Below are 13,492 nucleotides of genomic sequence, written 5' to 3' on the forward strand. Positions count from 1 at the left end.
ATTATTTTTTAACTTATTTTTGAGAAACGCTTACAGACAGCGCATTAATTTGGCGGAGTAAAAACGGGGTCTTGAAATAGATGTTTTGTGGAACACGACTTATAAAAGTAGGTGAACAGTTGGATCCCAAGGCTGGCGGTTCGGGGCGACGTTTGAGAGCATGTGGGCTTAGGCAAAGATATATTCAAAAGGTGGCACACTCAGTGTCATGGCATCAGTAGTATAAAGCAGAGGTGTAGCTTTCCAGTTTGTAGAGAGGAAAAGGAAAAGAAAAGGGGGGAAGCCATGGCCACTGCTTCTCTGTATAGGCTTAGGCTGAGAACAAACTGAATCATTCTTTCTGTATATCTATTGTATGTTGTGTGCATTTTGTATTGATGCTGAAGCCTGCCTTAGTCACTCTGCTTTTGAGCCTTCTTCATCCAGTGTCACGCAGAGATTTGCATATTAATTATCTGAAATTTCTTTGATGATTCTGGTTGTGGTGGAGTGTTGAAATTCGAGAATTGTTGAATTTGGAATGGCGGCTCTTGAAGGTGCATTGTCCTTCTCTGTGGCGTCAGTTGTGGAGGATGTTCTTCAACAGCACGGGGGGCGATCTCGTGGTCTTGATTTGGATGCTCGGAGAGCGGAAGAGGCTGGTAATTTTCGAAATATTTGGGGAGCTAATTTTGGTAGTTTACGGCTATAAATCCTCTAACACAGTCTAATGTTCTGATTTTTGGTTTAAATTGACGTAGACTTCGGGTTGATTAAAACTAGAATATATGAAAGAATGGTCTTTGGACTTTCCTATTTTCATAATCCGGAACTAGCTTTTCTTTGAAACATGATGGTTGGTTTGCTTGGTAGAGTAAAACTGACTCTTCAGTATCTTCAATGAAGTTAAAATAAATGTACTTCCATAATGAAATTCAAGAACTGAAGCTTCACGGCGGAATTTGAAAGTAAACGTCCAAAGTTGCATGGCAATTTCGATGAGTCCCGTTGTGTGGATCTAGACACAACATTTCTGTATCTTCCTAAGAGATGCTGTGGAAAGATATATATCTGCTTTTATACGATTGCATCATTTCGTATCCAACATTTCGCATTATATAAATGAGTCCATTTCTGTTGACGCAGCAATAAGAAGATATGAAGCTGCCGCATGGCTGAGGAAAGTGGTTGGAGTAGTGTCGGCTAAAGATTTACCAGCCGAGCCTTCTGAGGAAGAATTTAGGCTTGGGTTAAGAAGTGGAATAATTCTATGCAATGCACTTAACAAAATTCAGCCTGGAGCTGTGCCAAAGGTCAGTAACAGATGTTCCCATAGTTTTCTTTAGCTTTTTTCTTGTTTTATTTTTCAGAATCATGATAGTTTTCGTGCAGCGAAGCAGCCTTTGATCATAATTAGGATTGACCCCAATCCATTTATTTCAGGTTGTTGAGAGTCCATGCGACTCCTCCCATATTCCGGATGGTGCTGCATTATCAGCGTATCAATACTTTGAGAATGTGAGGAACTTTCTTGTAGCCGTTGAAGAGATGGGAATGCCTACTTTTGAGGCCTCTGATCTGGAGCAGGTAGGTCTCCATCGGAAAATAATTTCATTGAGCAATACACAAAATAAGATGAATAGTCATTTGGTTGTTTCATAAGATTGCAACCACTAAACTAATCACTTAAAATTTTGCTAAATGACAATTTGAAATCATTGACTTTTTTCAGGGAGGAAAATCTTCAAGGGTCGTAAACTGTGTGTTGGCAGTTAAGTCCTACAACGAATGGAAACAGACAGGAGGAAATGGGGTTTGGAAATTTGGTGGAAATGTTAAAACATCTCCAGGTGGGAAACAATTTGTCCGCAAAAATTCTGAGCCATTCACGGGTTCTCTGTCAAGGAGTATGTCCATAAATGAGAAATCTCAAAATGGCATATCCACCGACACAGATTTTAACAGAATGGTGGGTAAGCTTTCATTGAAGTGGGAATTTAGTCTACTTTAGCATCTCTCTTCATCTTGTTTTTCTTTTCTCTGCAGTCTAATTCTTCTTTGAGTATGCTAGTTCGAGCAATTCTATTGGATAAGAAGCCTGAAGAAGTTCCTAATGTAAGTATGATGTGCACCTTCCAAACAAATTTGTAATCACATATGTTTTTTATGCTTCCTGGTTTGGATGGAAGTTTGGCTAGGAACTTCAAATGAAAGATGTTTGCTACCAACTCTTTTTAATTTTCTTTTTAAGTATGATATTGAGAATCAGAATTCAGTATGTCGAGGGTTAATGAGTGTGCGTACTCGATTTATACTTTTTTTTATTCCTGAACTTAGCGCTCTTAAATCATGATGATGTTAAGAACCCCTGACTGGAGCTGATATACTTTCTGGTTTTATTACAGCTTGTTGAATCTGTATTAAGTAAGGTCGTGGAGGAGTTTGAGAATCGCATTGCAAGCCAAATTGAATTGGTATAGTTTGTTCTCTTTGCTATTACTTGGACACTTCGTTATGCAGTTCTAGTAATTTTATTTTGGTTCACCTCTTCAAGTTACTCTGCAAATTTTCAACTGACAGAAACTTTGCTTATATGACATGGATATCTCAAACACTTATGAAATCGCTTTTAGGACCTCATTTGGTCTGTCTCTTGTTTATTTGTTTGTTTGTCAACCAGAAGAAAGCTTCCTTTAGAGACTTCAATACTTCTCATGGTAGCAAATCCGTTTCAAAGCCTTCTTCATCCAATGTAAAGGTAGTCCCTTTCGAATTAAATGCTTTGAGAAAATCTACTGCTTATCTGTTAAAGATTGATTTCTCGTGGATTATGTTTGCTTTGGTGATACATCTGTTTCCTCTTTCCTAAACAAGACTGAACAAAAGAATGCTGCAATGCCGAGGGGAGATGAAATATTACAAAAGCATAGCATATGTGATGAAGAATCAGAAAGTAGATTGATGAAGCAACAGTTGATCGTTGATCAACAGCAGGAAGATATTACGGTAAGAGGAAACTGGGTGCACTCTCCATCATGTTTAAACAATCCCTTCGCCCTCTAAGGTATTAAAGCTGAAAAAAGTGCTTTGTCATTGATCTCTAGGTCCTGAAGCAAACTCTTTCTATAACCAAAGCTGGTATGCAGTTCATGCAAATGAAATTCCATGAAGAAATTCATAATCTTGGTAGGAATTTGAAAAGTTTTGGTTTCCTCATTTATTTATATGTTCTCAATATAGTGGATGCAGTGCTGGGTGTTCTTTTGTTTAGACTATTTCATTTACTATTTGAATTTTAACCCAAGTCTACTCTTACTTTACAGGCCTCCATATTCATGGACTAGTTCATGCTGCTTCTGGATATCATAGAGTTCTTGAGGAAAACCGGAAGCTTTATAACCAAGTCCAGGACCTAAAAGGTAAGTTTAATGTTTCTTAGTCTTATTGTATTTACCTGTTCTGACTATTTTTAAGTAAATTAATGCTGAATATTTTAATTGAATCAGGGAGCATTAGGGTTTATTGTCGTGTCAGACCATTCCTGCCTGGACAATTTGATTACTTGAGTACTGTGGATCATATTGAGGAAGGAACTATTAGCATAAACACTCTAGCCAAGAATGGAAAAGCACGGAAATCCTTCAACTTTAACAAAGTGTTTGGGCCTTCTGCAACTCAAGGTAGGCCATTGACTTGCAGAATTTTCACTTTGTGTACTGTTCGAGGATTTGAAAATATCTCCAAAGTTTGCTTCTTATCTCTTTGCAGAGGAGGTCTTTTCAGACACCCAACCACTAATAAGATCGGTCCTTGATGGTTACAATGTCTGCATTTTCGCTTACGGTCAAACAGGATCAGGAAAAACTTACACTATGGTGAGATAGCAGCCATTAATCTGTTACATAACCACTTACCCTGATTTCTGTTCGAGAGCCAACATTGATGTTAATGCTGTTGCATCTATCCAGACTGGACCCAAGGAACTGACAGACCAGAGTCAAGGAGTGAATTACAGGGCTTTACGTGATTTGTTCCTCCTTGCTGACCAAAGAAAGGATACTTTCTGCTACAATGTCTCTGTTCAGATGATAGAGATTTACAATGAGCAAGTGAGGGATCTCCTCAATACTGATGGCCTAAGCAAAAGATATCCTTTCCAAAGCTAGTTTCTTACCTAATACATTGATTTAAGAATTCATTTATAATTTCTGTTAGGACCACCATCAAAATGAAACTTCCAACTTTTTGTGGTTTATACAATCACCTTATGTATATTATATGGTGTGAAAGAAAAGCTCTAGCTCAAGGATTCCTTCACTATCACTACATTAGAAATTCGAAATAGTTCTCAGACAGGACTCAGTGTACCAGATGCAAGTTTGGTTCGTGTCTCTTCAACATCTGACATTATTGATCTGATGAACCTTGGACAAAGGAATCGTGCTGTTGGTGCAACAGCTCTCAATGACCGCAGTAGTCGCTCACACAGGTGAGCAGTTGAAGCTAAACCTCATGCCTCTAAAGTAACCTTTTAACTAAAGTTCATTTCATTGCAGTTGTTTAACAGTTCATGTCCAAGGAAGAGATTTGACTTCTGGGAATATTCTTCGGGGCTGCATGCATCTAGTTGATCTGGCCGGGAGCGAGAGAGTCGACAAATCAGAAGTGACTGGTGACAGACTCAAAGAGGCTCAGCATATTAATAAATCTCTTTCTGCACTAGGTGATGTGATCTCCTCTCTTGCACAAAAGAGTCCACATGTCCCCTATAGAAATAGCAAACTCACCCAACTGCTCCAGGACTCACTTGGTAAGGATAACAGGCTCTACAAATCATTTTCTTGTTTCGCCATTCTTAACATGATTCTGATGCCAATTGTTCTACTCAGGAGGGCAAGCTAAGACACTAATGTTTGTTCACATAAGCCCTGAGCCTGATGCCATTGGAGAGACGATTAGTACGCTTAAATTTGCTGAACGTGTTGCCACTGTTGAACTTGGTGCTGCTCGAGTAAATAAGGATTCTGCAGATGTTAAAGAACTAAAAGAACAGGTTCCAAAATTTTTCTTTGGAGCTTGTGGAGTGTATTCATTTTTCCTGCATTCAGAAGTTAGATTTGTTCAATGGCTCAGTTAGTCTATTCATGTGGTAGGTTGCCACTCTTAAAGCTGCCTTAGCAAGGAAAGACGCGGAACCAGTGTCCCTGCAGCAGAAGATATCTGGCAGTCCATGTAGCATGCAGCCGTCATTTTTACAACCTAATTTAAATTCTAGCTTGCAATCACCAAATGGGCTCAGGAAACCGATGGAAGATGTCGGAAACATAGAGGTAAATGAATCTTAACCGTTGAAATGTCTCTCATTTTACTATTTGTCAAGTTTGTCTCAGAGTGCTGCTCAGGAGTTATAAGTTAACTGCAAATAGATGGTTCAATTATGGTTGCTGGAGATTGGTTCAATAAATAATTATTCAATGCTTAGAATTTCTTTAATAATGCATTGATAAATGCTTAAGCATGGCAACAACCATGGGAAACTTTTGAATTTTTAATGAAATTTACCTTTACCTAAAAACAAATAAAACCCATGGGGAACATCTTCAAAACGTACCAGTTAACTTTGCTTGATCAAATATATTTACTGAAACTGAACCAGGTCTTTTCTATTAGATTCTGTTATTTCCAATTTTGATTTCTGCTGAGTTCACAGGTTCACCGCAATTCTGCATCGAGGCAAAAGAAGCAAAGCTTGGATCTAGATGAGCTACTTGGAAATTCACCTACCTGGCCGCCTGTCAGCAGCCCTTGCCAAAACAATGGGGACGATGATAGAGAATTAATCAGCTCAGGTGAATGGGTGGACAAGCTCATGGTGAACAAGCAAGATCCTGTTTGTGGAGCCGAAAACCCGTTAGCTACTTGGGAGCCTAACAACAGCAACATTTCCGATGCAATTTATCAGAAATATCTATCAGATTCTACGAAATACTATTCTGATAAGTCATTTGGCCTATATCCTTCAAATGACCAGTTTGATGTTAATACTACGGATGATTTGGACGAGCTTGATGCTGGAACCAGCGACTCGTCTGAGCCAGATTTGCTCTGGCAGTTTAACCATTCCAAGCTTGGAGGCTTCAGCAATGGTATTGCTCCTAAGGTCCAGAAGCCTAATATAAAACAATCAAAAAGCCCAGAATTCAGGTAACGTCCATATCTTGCCTCAGCAACTACATCATGTCTTATGTAAGACATAATTAACAAACTCGAAAGCTTACTGAATTCTGTTCCCTGTTGTCATATCAGGACCATGATTCCAAAATTGGGCCCATCACCATCGCGAAAAGCAGTTCATGAAGGTGGCCAAGGCCATCCTCCACCGCGGAGTGGAAGACAGACCACCGAAACAAAACGTAAAACAGGGAGTAGGAAGTAGAAGAATCGTCTAGGGTCGCCCTGACGCCCTCCTAATCTTTCATTTTTTTCCTTTACTCGAGGTGAGAGTGAGAGAATATATATGTAGAGTTTGTTAATGGTTTTTCTTCTCCTTTCTCTTTTTTCTTTTTCTCTCTGAGTTATTCTTCATACATAGGCAAAAACAGCAACAACTCCAGTTGCTCGTATTGGGAGTTTCTTTTTTTGTTTACTTCACCCGATTGTAATGTCATCAATGGGCTTGTAGAACTTACACTTACTGATGCTTCATTCTTATTTGTGAATAATGTATTTTCTATTATAACAGTATGAATGAGTTTGAATTTTGAAAGCTACTTTCAATTTTTGATCAGACTAAACTATCTTTATGATAACAGTAGTTTTGAGGGTAATTATACAAATTAACTCCGAATAAATATCGATTTTGAATTAGTTATTTTGTATGATAATTGTTAGGAAAAACCCTTAGCATAGAAATACCAGAAATTAAGGGAAATGAAAAGGCACAGTGCGATACATTGCTTTAACCTGTGGAGAACTGTCAATTGGTGAAGGAACTTGAAAATATATCAACAAGACCATTGCAATTTGCAGGCACTGTCAAGAAGGAAAATAATGAACAAGAAAACTTCAGATCCATTCATTCGAGAAGAAAATGGAGTTCTAGTGCAGCTGCTATACATCTGTGTATATATATACACAATATGAATGAAGAAAGAAAGTTAAACTAACCACCTATCCAACGGCTAGTGCACTAAAACAACTAAAAGTGCTACTCCACTTATATAAACGTATTTACATAAGAAAGCTTAAAAACTGAAGTATAAAAGCGTGAGATGAATTCTGCCTTCTTTAATTTACATAGCGTCGTTAGTGTCATTTGGAGAACAGCAATTTTCTTAGGCCTTAGTAAAAAATGATCCCTGTTCATCATCTTCCACTTCGAGTCACTGCACTTCTGAGCATCACTATTCTGTCAACCCCCCTCAAGCTGGACCAACTGTGAAGTTTATAAGCCCAGCTTGCGAAGAAAAGAATGAAAGAGGGGTCCTGTCAATGGCTTAGTGAAAATGTTGTCCAATTGATCCTTTGATCAAACATGAGTAGGAGCAAGGAAGCCAGACTTGTAGTGATCACGTACTAAATGGCAATCTATTTCCAAGTGTTTAGTTCTCTCGTGAAACACATGATTGCTAATGATATGTAGTGCAGCCCTATTATCACATAAGAAAGGAATTGGACAAGAAATGTGTATGCCAAGATCCTTGAGAAGAGCTGCAATCCAGACAAGCTCACAAGCAGTAGAGCCCATGGCTCTGTACTTTGCCTCAGCCACGGAGCGAGAAACAGTATTTTTTTTCTTTGTTTTCCAAGATATCAAAGCCTTTTCTAAGAATATGCAATATCATGTTAAGGATCTTCTGTTGTCTGGGCAAAAGGCCCAATCTGCATCACAGTATGCCGTAAGGTTGGAGCTAATGTTGGCAGGGATAATAGTCCTTTATGTGAAGTTCCCTTTAAGTATCTGACTACATGTGTGGCTGCATCCCAATGACTTTTACAAGGGACTTGGAGAAATTGACTAAGTTGTTGTACTGCAGGAGAGATGTCTGGTCTTGTGAAGTTTAGGTACAGAAGTCTGCTCACCAGTCTTCTGTAAATGGCTGGATGAGGGAGAGCTTGATATGAAGTTGATTTCAGCTTGATTCCATGCGGGAGAGGTGTGTTGGTGGTGCGAGCCTCAGTTAACTTCAAGTCTTGAACAATATCCTGTATATTTGCTTTGAGCAAGTTCCACTCCTTCGGAAGCCCGAGCTATTTCCAAGCCAAGAAAGTATCTAGCAGGTCCCTGATGGTGAATAGTTGATCAAGATATTGTTTTACTTCAGTAATTTGAATTGATGATGTTCCTGCAAGTAAAATATCATCAACATAAACTAATAAAGCAAGAAATCCTTGAGGAGAGGCCTTAGTAAACAAGCAGTAGTCATTTTTGGATTGGTTGAATCCAAAAGACTCCAGCTTTGAAGTGAATTCACAATTCCATTGTCTGGATACCTGTTTAAGTCCATATAAGGACTTCTTGAGCTTGCACACACATCCTGAAGGAACTGCATAACCTTCTGGTGGTTCCATGTAAAGTTCCTCATCCAAATAGTCATAGAGAAATGCATTATTCACATCCAATTGATGCAATTCCCATCCAGCTGAAGCAGCAAATGCAATGAGTGTTCTCATTGTAACAACCTTAGCCACTGGTGAGAAGCTTTCAAAGTAGTCAATCCCTTCTATTTAGTTGTGTCCTTAGCTACAAACCTGGCTTTGTGTCTATCCAATGAACCATCTGGTTTGAATTTTGACTTGAAAATCCACCTACATCCAATTGCCTTTTTGTCAGGTGGTAATGGGGTCACATCCCATGTTTGTTTATCTTCCAAAGCCTTAAGCTCATATTGCATAGCCTTCACCCATTCTGGTTGTGATGCTACTTGTTGATAGGAGTATGGCTCCTGCAATGATGAGATAGAGGCAACAAAGCCAGTATATGTAGCAGATATGGCAGACACAGTAGCAGAGTTATGCAAGTCAGTATAATTGCATATGAAATCAGACATCCAAGCAGGTTTTGATGTGTTTTTGCTGGATCTCCTAATTGCTAGGACTGTCATAACATCATTAGTGATTTCATCTTCCTTTTTATCTAAGGCATCAATGTCCACATCAATCTCTTCATTGTGTTCATTCAATGGTAGAAGAACAAGATAGTCAGCAGGATTCATTTCATCTTTTATCTAAGGCATCAATGTCCACATCGAATATTACATCTCTACTGATTAACGTGACCTTTCTTTCAATGTCAAAGAGTTTATAACCCTTTTGTACCAGAGCATATCCAATGAACACACATCTTAGTGCTCTAGGATCAAATTCAGATTTAAAAGATTGGGTGTTTGTTGCATAACAAAGGCATCCAAACACCTTCATATGAGAGTATGCAACAGGTTTCTTGTGTAATCTTTCATAAGGAGTTTCCCATTTCAAGACAACAAAGGGCAACCTATTTATAATATAAGTGGTAGTGAGGATAGCCTCAGTCCAAAACATTGAAGGAAGTGAGGATTGAAACATCAATGCTCTTGCTATTCGCAAGAGGTGTTTATGTTTCCTTTCAACAACTCCATTTTGTTGGGGTGTGTAAACACATATTTTACGGTGAATGATCCCTTCATTTTTAAAGAAGTTTTTTGGCAATCTTTACTCAAAAACTCACTTCCATTTTTCAGTTCTAATAATTTTGATTCTTTTATTGAATTAAGTATGTATCATTTTCTGGAAAAACACAAGTAGGGGCACAGTATCATATTTATGTTTCATCAAGAAAGTCCATGTACACCTACTATAATCATCAACTATTGTCATCATGTAGATGCAATTTGATAAGGATTGTTGCTTGTAAGGCCCCCACAAGTCTATGTGTACAAGATCAAAAACCTCAATAGAGTTTGATTCACTAGCTATGAAGGGTAATCTGTGTTGTTTAGCTAAGGGGCAAATGTCACAGGTACTTCCCTTATCATGATTATTCATTAAATCAGGAATATGTGCAAGTACATATTCTGAAGAATGACCTAGCCTCTTATACCATACATTGAAATCATTAAAAACAGTAAGACAGTAAGGATAATCTGATCTCTTCTCAAAAGGTTTAATGATTTCTGTTGTAAATAATGTTGTATCAAGGATGTAGAGCTTCCCTATGGCTTTTCCTACAGCAAGAATTGTTCTAATCTTGTGGTCCTGCAAGATGCAACAAGAGTTGGAGAACATGAACGATACAGAATTGTTATTACACACTTTATTTACGGACAGTAAATTATATCCAAGTCCTGGAACATAGAGGATTGATGTAAGCTTAAGCTTATTTGATAGAGTTACATCACCAATCCCCTTAATTTATTGTCTAGAACCATCTGCTAAGTGAATGTATGACTCAGTCATTAATCTTGAGAAGGAATTAAGAAGGCTATCATCCTTACACATGTGATTTGATGCTCCACTATCCACAATCCAAACATTCTTATCTAGATAGTTCAAGGAGGCATTTGGCAAGAGGTTACCTGAAAAACGACCAAATGGTGAGTAATTAAGATTATTTTCTGCCATCATCTTTCGGAGCTCAGCTTTAATTATTTCTGAAATAACCTTCTTGTTGACTGTATCTCCTGCTGCAGCTACAACATGTTTTTCACCTTCAGCAGTGTTAAAGACTTGATTGTTGTTATCTTGTCCTTTCTTCTTTTTCATAAGGGCTTTGTACCAATCAGGGTACCCATGTATTTCAAAGCATGTGCTTTTGAGATGACCAGTTTTCCCACATTCTTGGCATATCATGTTCTGCCTTTCTGTCAACGTTTTCTTCCTCTGTATGTTGGGCGTGTGCGGTAAACAAAAAATAAAAATTTATATCCTCTCTACAGAGCCATTGGGATTTGCCTTAAGAGCAAAACATGGCATCTCCCATTTATTAACTGCAATGTTTGCTTTGATTCCTAGACCAGATTGAGGAGAATCTTATCAGACAGATAGATCTTCATGTTTGTTAACTTGAATGATTTCTAGAAACATCATGTTGTTGTTATTATTACCAACGGAAAACCCAACATAAATAAAAAAGTAGGCAGGTCTGCTGTACCTGATCGTCCCTGTGTGTATGTGACTGGTGACAACATAGCAACTTACCACCACACTTAGTCAGGTTTGCCCAAACATGTGATTTACATTTACTTGGATGACATCTTGTCCTAACCCAAAGGCAACCAATATGTGGGCTGCAATCATTCGACAACAAAATGAGAAGAGGATAAATAATTACAAAAGCCCAGTTCGTTAAAGTGGGGTGACCTTTTCCCAATATCTGGAACCTTCTTCCGAGTCAGCTCCCTTTGTCTACTCACCACACTTTATTTTCTTGCCATTTTTCAAGTTAGCCTTCAAAAGAAATATTGAAGAATCACAGTACTGCTACTTCTCAATGTTCTTGCTTCGTTCTATACAATTTGATGATTGATAAAACAAAGATTTTCAGGTAAAATTTGGGGTTTTGAATATGGAAGTAGTGGGTAATGAAGGCTCGTGTTATTATTCTGTTCTGGGAATCTGTAAACAGGCTTCGGATACTGAAATTCGAGGAGCTTATAGGAAGTTGGCTTTGGTAATAATTTTCGCCGACGTTGTTGTCGTCTTCTTCTTGATCAGTTCATCTGTTTCTCCAATTTTTTTTATGTGAAATTGTGAATAGAAGTTTGAATTATTTCATCATTGGGTGTTTGCAAGAAATGGCACCCAGACAGGCGGATCAAGGATCCCGCAGTCGCCGGAGAGGCAAAAGACAAGTTTCAACAAATTCAAGAAGCATATTCAGGTAATGTAATTTATAATTTGAATTAAGAAGAAAAAACCCTTCTTACGTACGTTGATGTATAATTATACCAGAATGAATGATTAATTATTTTCATTTTTACAGTTTTGATTACTTGACCTGCCAGGGAAAGATGATGATGATGACAAAGTAAGCAAAAGTCAAAACCGTTTGGTGTTTTTCAGTGTAAAAATGGAAAGTCTGACACATAATCTAAGACAGGCTAGCTTTGTGCATGTTTACAGGAGTGTGATAAGTTCATGCAAGAAATGATTTCGATGATTGAACGTGAGAAATCTCAGGTATTCATGAGTAGAATGATGAGCATGATTAAGAGTTTTGTCTTGTAATGATCATATAAAAATTAATGCTTGTGAATGTGATTAGGAAGAGAGGAGTTTGGAGGATCTTCGAAGGTTGTTGGTGGAGATGATTGATGGAGATGAAAGGTTGAAGTTCCCCTTTCAGCCCACTCAATCCCATCAACCAGCGGCTAAAAGAAGACGAACCAAGACGACTACCAGTCTATAGAAACTCGAACAAGAGCCGCGTGGTGAGATGTTCGTTGCATGGCGTCCAAGGACGGATTTTTTCCTCAAAAAGGCACAACCCCACCAATGGTCTAATGTAGCAGTGAATCTTGATTTTGGGTCCTAGCATTCAAGAAGTTTGTGTATTTTTCATGTTATGTTCTATGTACATTAGTTAAGGAATGAGACGTTTGTTGTTGTCTTATGATGTTTTCTGCTAGATTGTTGATTCAGATGTAATAATATAGATTGATTGGTCTTTCAAAGGGTTTTGATATGATCAAAACGTAAAGAAACAATAACCATTCTCATTCGCGTGTTTTAGCTTCACTTCTCAAAGCAATCCCAACTGTGAACACTTTTTAACTTTCAAGCAAAGAAAGCATTAAAAAATCCAAAACTTTTATTGCAAAATTCCAAACTGTATATTCCCCCATTATGACAACCTTTGCTCGCCACTCTCTATTCAATCAAATCTCACAAATCTCCAGTTCCAAGAATGTACAAAATGTGAATGTAATCACTAACAACACCAAATGAAACAAATGCTCATTTGCAACAAGTATCTGAGTCGTTCTCCACTACCAAAACTTTTCTTACAACATGAATGTAGAAAACTGACTCTCTCTATGCACAAAATGGAAAATGACCTGACACCACCTTCAAGATTCTGCTGGCCTTCGCCGTTCAGATCAATGAATGAATTAATCGGGATCCAATAAACGGAGAATCACAGGTCTGTGACTCGACTGCTTGGACGTGAGAAGATGAAACAATCACGGGACGCACCAGAAGATGAGGTTAGGAGTTGTGGACAAGGTTCGGGCGACACATTAATAGATGAGCCCAAGACATTGGCGCATAGCCAGGACATAGATGGGTCGGAGTTGATGGAGAAAGAAACATTCGACAGACATATTGAAGTGAATGGCGACTCATCAATCCCCAAAAAGTTGCCAGCCGTTGAGATATTTACACCAACAATGTCCCTAAACGTGATGTCGCTAACAACTGGTAGTGCATCAGGATCGAATTTGTCGTCTGGATGAGAATTCCACTCACCTGTTGCCTCAATTCCTTGTCGTACATTTTCCATGTAAACATCAGATACAAAAATGTCCTTCATGTA

At 38.3% G+C, this 13,492-nt stretch overlaps 2 protein-coding genes and 3 long non-coding RNA genes across 7 annotated transcripts in view; 3 read left to right on the top strand and 2 right to left on the bottom strand.

Annotated features, from left to right (window-relative positions):
- LOC105165209 (kinesin-like protein KIN-14I) lies at positions 204-6,720 on the top strand. 2 transcript variants are annotated; one of them, XM_011084140.2, is made up of 19 exons: positions 204-641; positions 1,126-1,292; positions 1,423-1,566; positions 1,712-1,948; positions 2,026-2,094; positions 2,385-2,453; positions 2,660-2,737; positions 2,854-2,985; positions 3,084-3,165; positions 3,303-3,398; positions 3,486-3,659; positions 3,748-3,854; positions 3,948-4,126; positions 4,307-4,468; positions 4,536-4,789; positions 4,869-5,032; positions 5,133-5,309; positions 5,690-6,183; positions 6,286-6,720. In XM_011084140.2, the coding sequence occupies exons 1-19, from the start codon at positions 521-523 to the stop codon at positions 6,413-6,415; spliced, it is 3,036 nt and encodes a 1,011-aa protein (XP_011082442.1). In that variant the 5' UTR covers positions 204-520; the 3' UTR covers positions 6,416-6,720. The 2 variants fall into 2 exon arrangements, with proteins under 2 accessions (XP_011082442.1, XP_020550484.1); XM_020694825.1 differs by having other exon boundaries at positions 2,663-2,737.
- Positions 7,044-11,189, bottom strand: LOC110012155. Of its 2 annotated transcripts, none has more exons than XR_002287308.1 (3): positions 10,533-11,189; positions 8,473-8,924; positions 7,044-8,324 (listed from the first exon to the last, which is right to left on the bottom strand). It is a non-coding gene; the product is annotated as an uncharacterized LOC110012155 (long non-coding RNA). The 2 variants fall into 2 exon arrangements; XR_002287309.1 differs by lacking the exon at positions 10,533-11,189 and having other exon boundaries at positions 8,473-8,621; positions 8,731-9,181.
- On the top strand, positions 11,402-11,786 carry LOC110012154. Its single transcript, XR_002287307.1, has 2 exons — positions 11,402-11,626; positions 11,749-11,786. It is a non-coding gene; the product is annotated as an uncharacterized LOC110012154 (long non-coding RNA).
- On the top strand, positions 11,941-12,662 carry LOC105165210. The gene is made up of 3 exons (XR_848079.2): positions 11,941-11,983; positions 12,079-12,135; positions 12,221-12,662. It is a non-coding gene; the product is annotated as an uncharacterized LOC105165210 (long non-coding RNA).
- LOC105165345 (probable polygalacturonase) overlaps positions 13,094-13,492 on the bottom strand; it is a 3,121-nt gene continuing 2,722 nt past the window's right edge. The window contains exon 8 of the mRNA XM_011084327.1: positions 13,094-13,483. Coding sequence (XP_011082629.1) covers positions 13,094-13,483 — 390 coding nt within the window. The remainder of the gene's footprint in view (positions 13,484-13,492) is intronic.

Source organism: Sesamum indicum, linkage group LG6 (assembly GCF_000512975.1).
Source record: "Sesamum indicum cultivar Zhongzhi No. 13 linkage group LG6, S_indicum_v1.0, whole genome shotgun sequence".
Classification (NCBI taxonomy): Eukaryota; Viridiplantae; Streptophyta; class Magnoliopsida; order Lamiales; family Pedaliaceae; genus Sesamum; species Sesamum indicum.

What these genes read in the sequence shown, in the direction of transcription:
- LOC105165209 (XM_011084140.2), top strand. Translation starts at nt 521, where the DNA reads ATGGCGGCTCTTGAAGGTGCATTGTCCTTCTCTGTGGCGTCAGTTGTG. An exon ending in CCAAGTCCAGGACCTAAAAG is followed by an intron (nt 3,399 to 3,485) that starts GTAAGTTTAATG and finishes TAATTGAATCAG; the next exon opens with GGAGCATTAGGGTTTATTGT. An exon ending in CAGGAAAAACTTACACTATG is followed by an intron (nt 3,855 to 3,947) that starts GTGAGATAGCAG and finishes GCATCTATCCAG; the next exon opens with ACTGGACCCAAGGAACTGAC.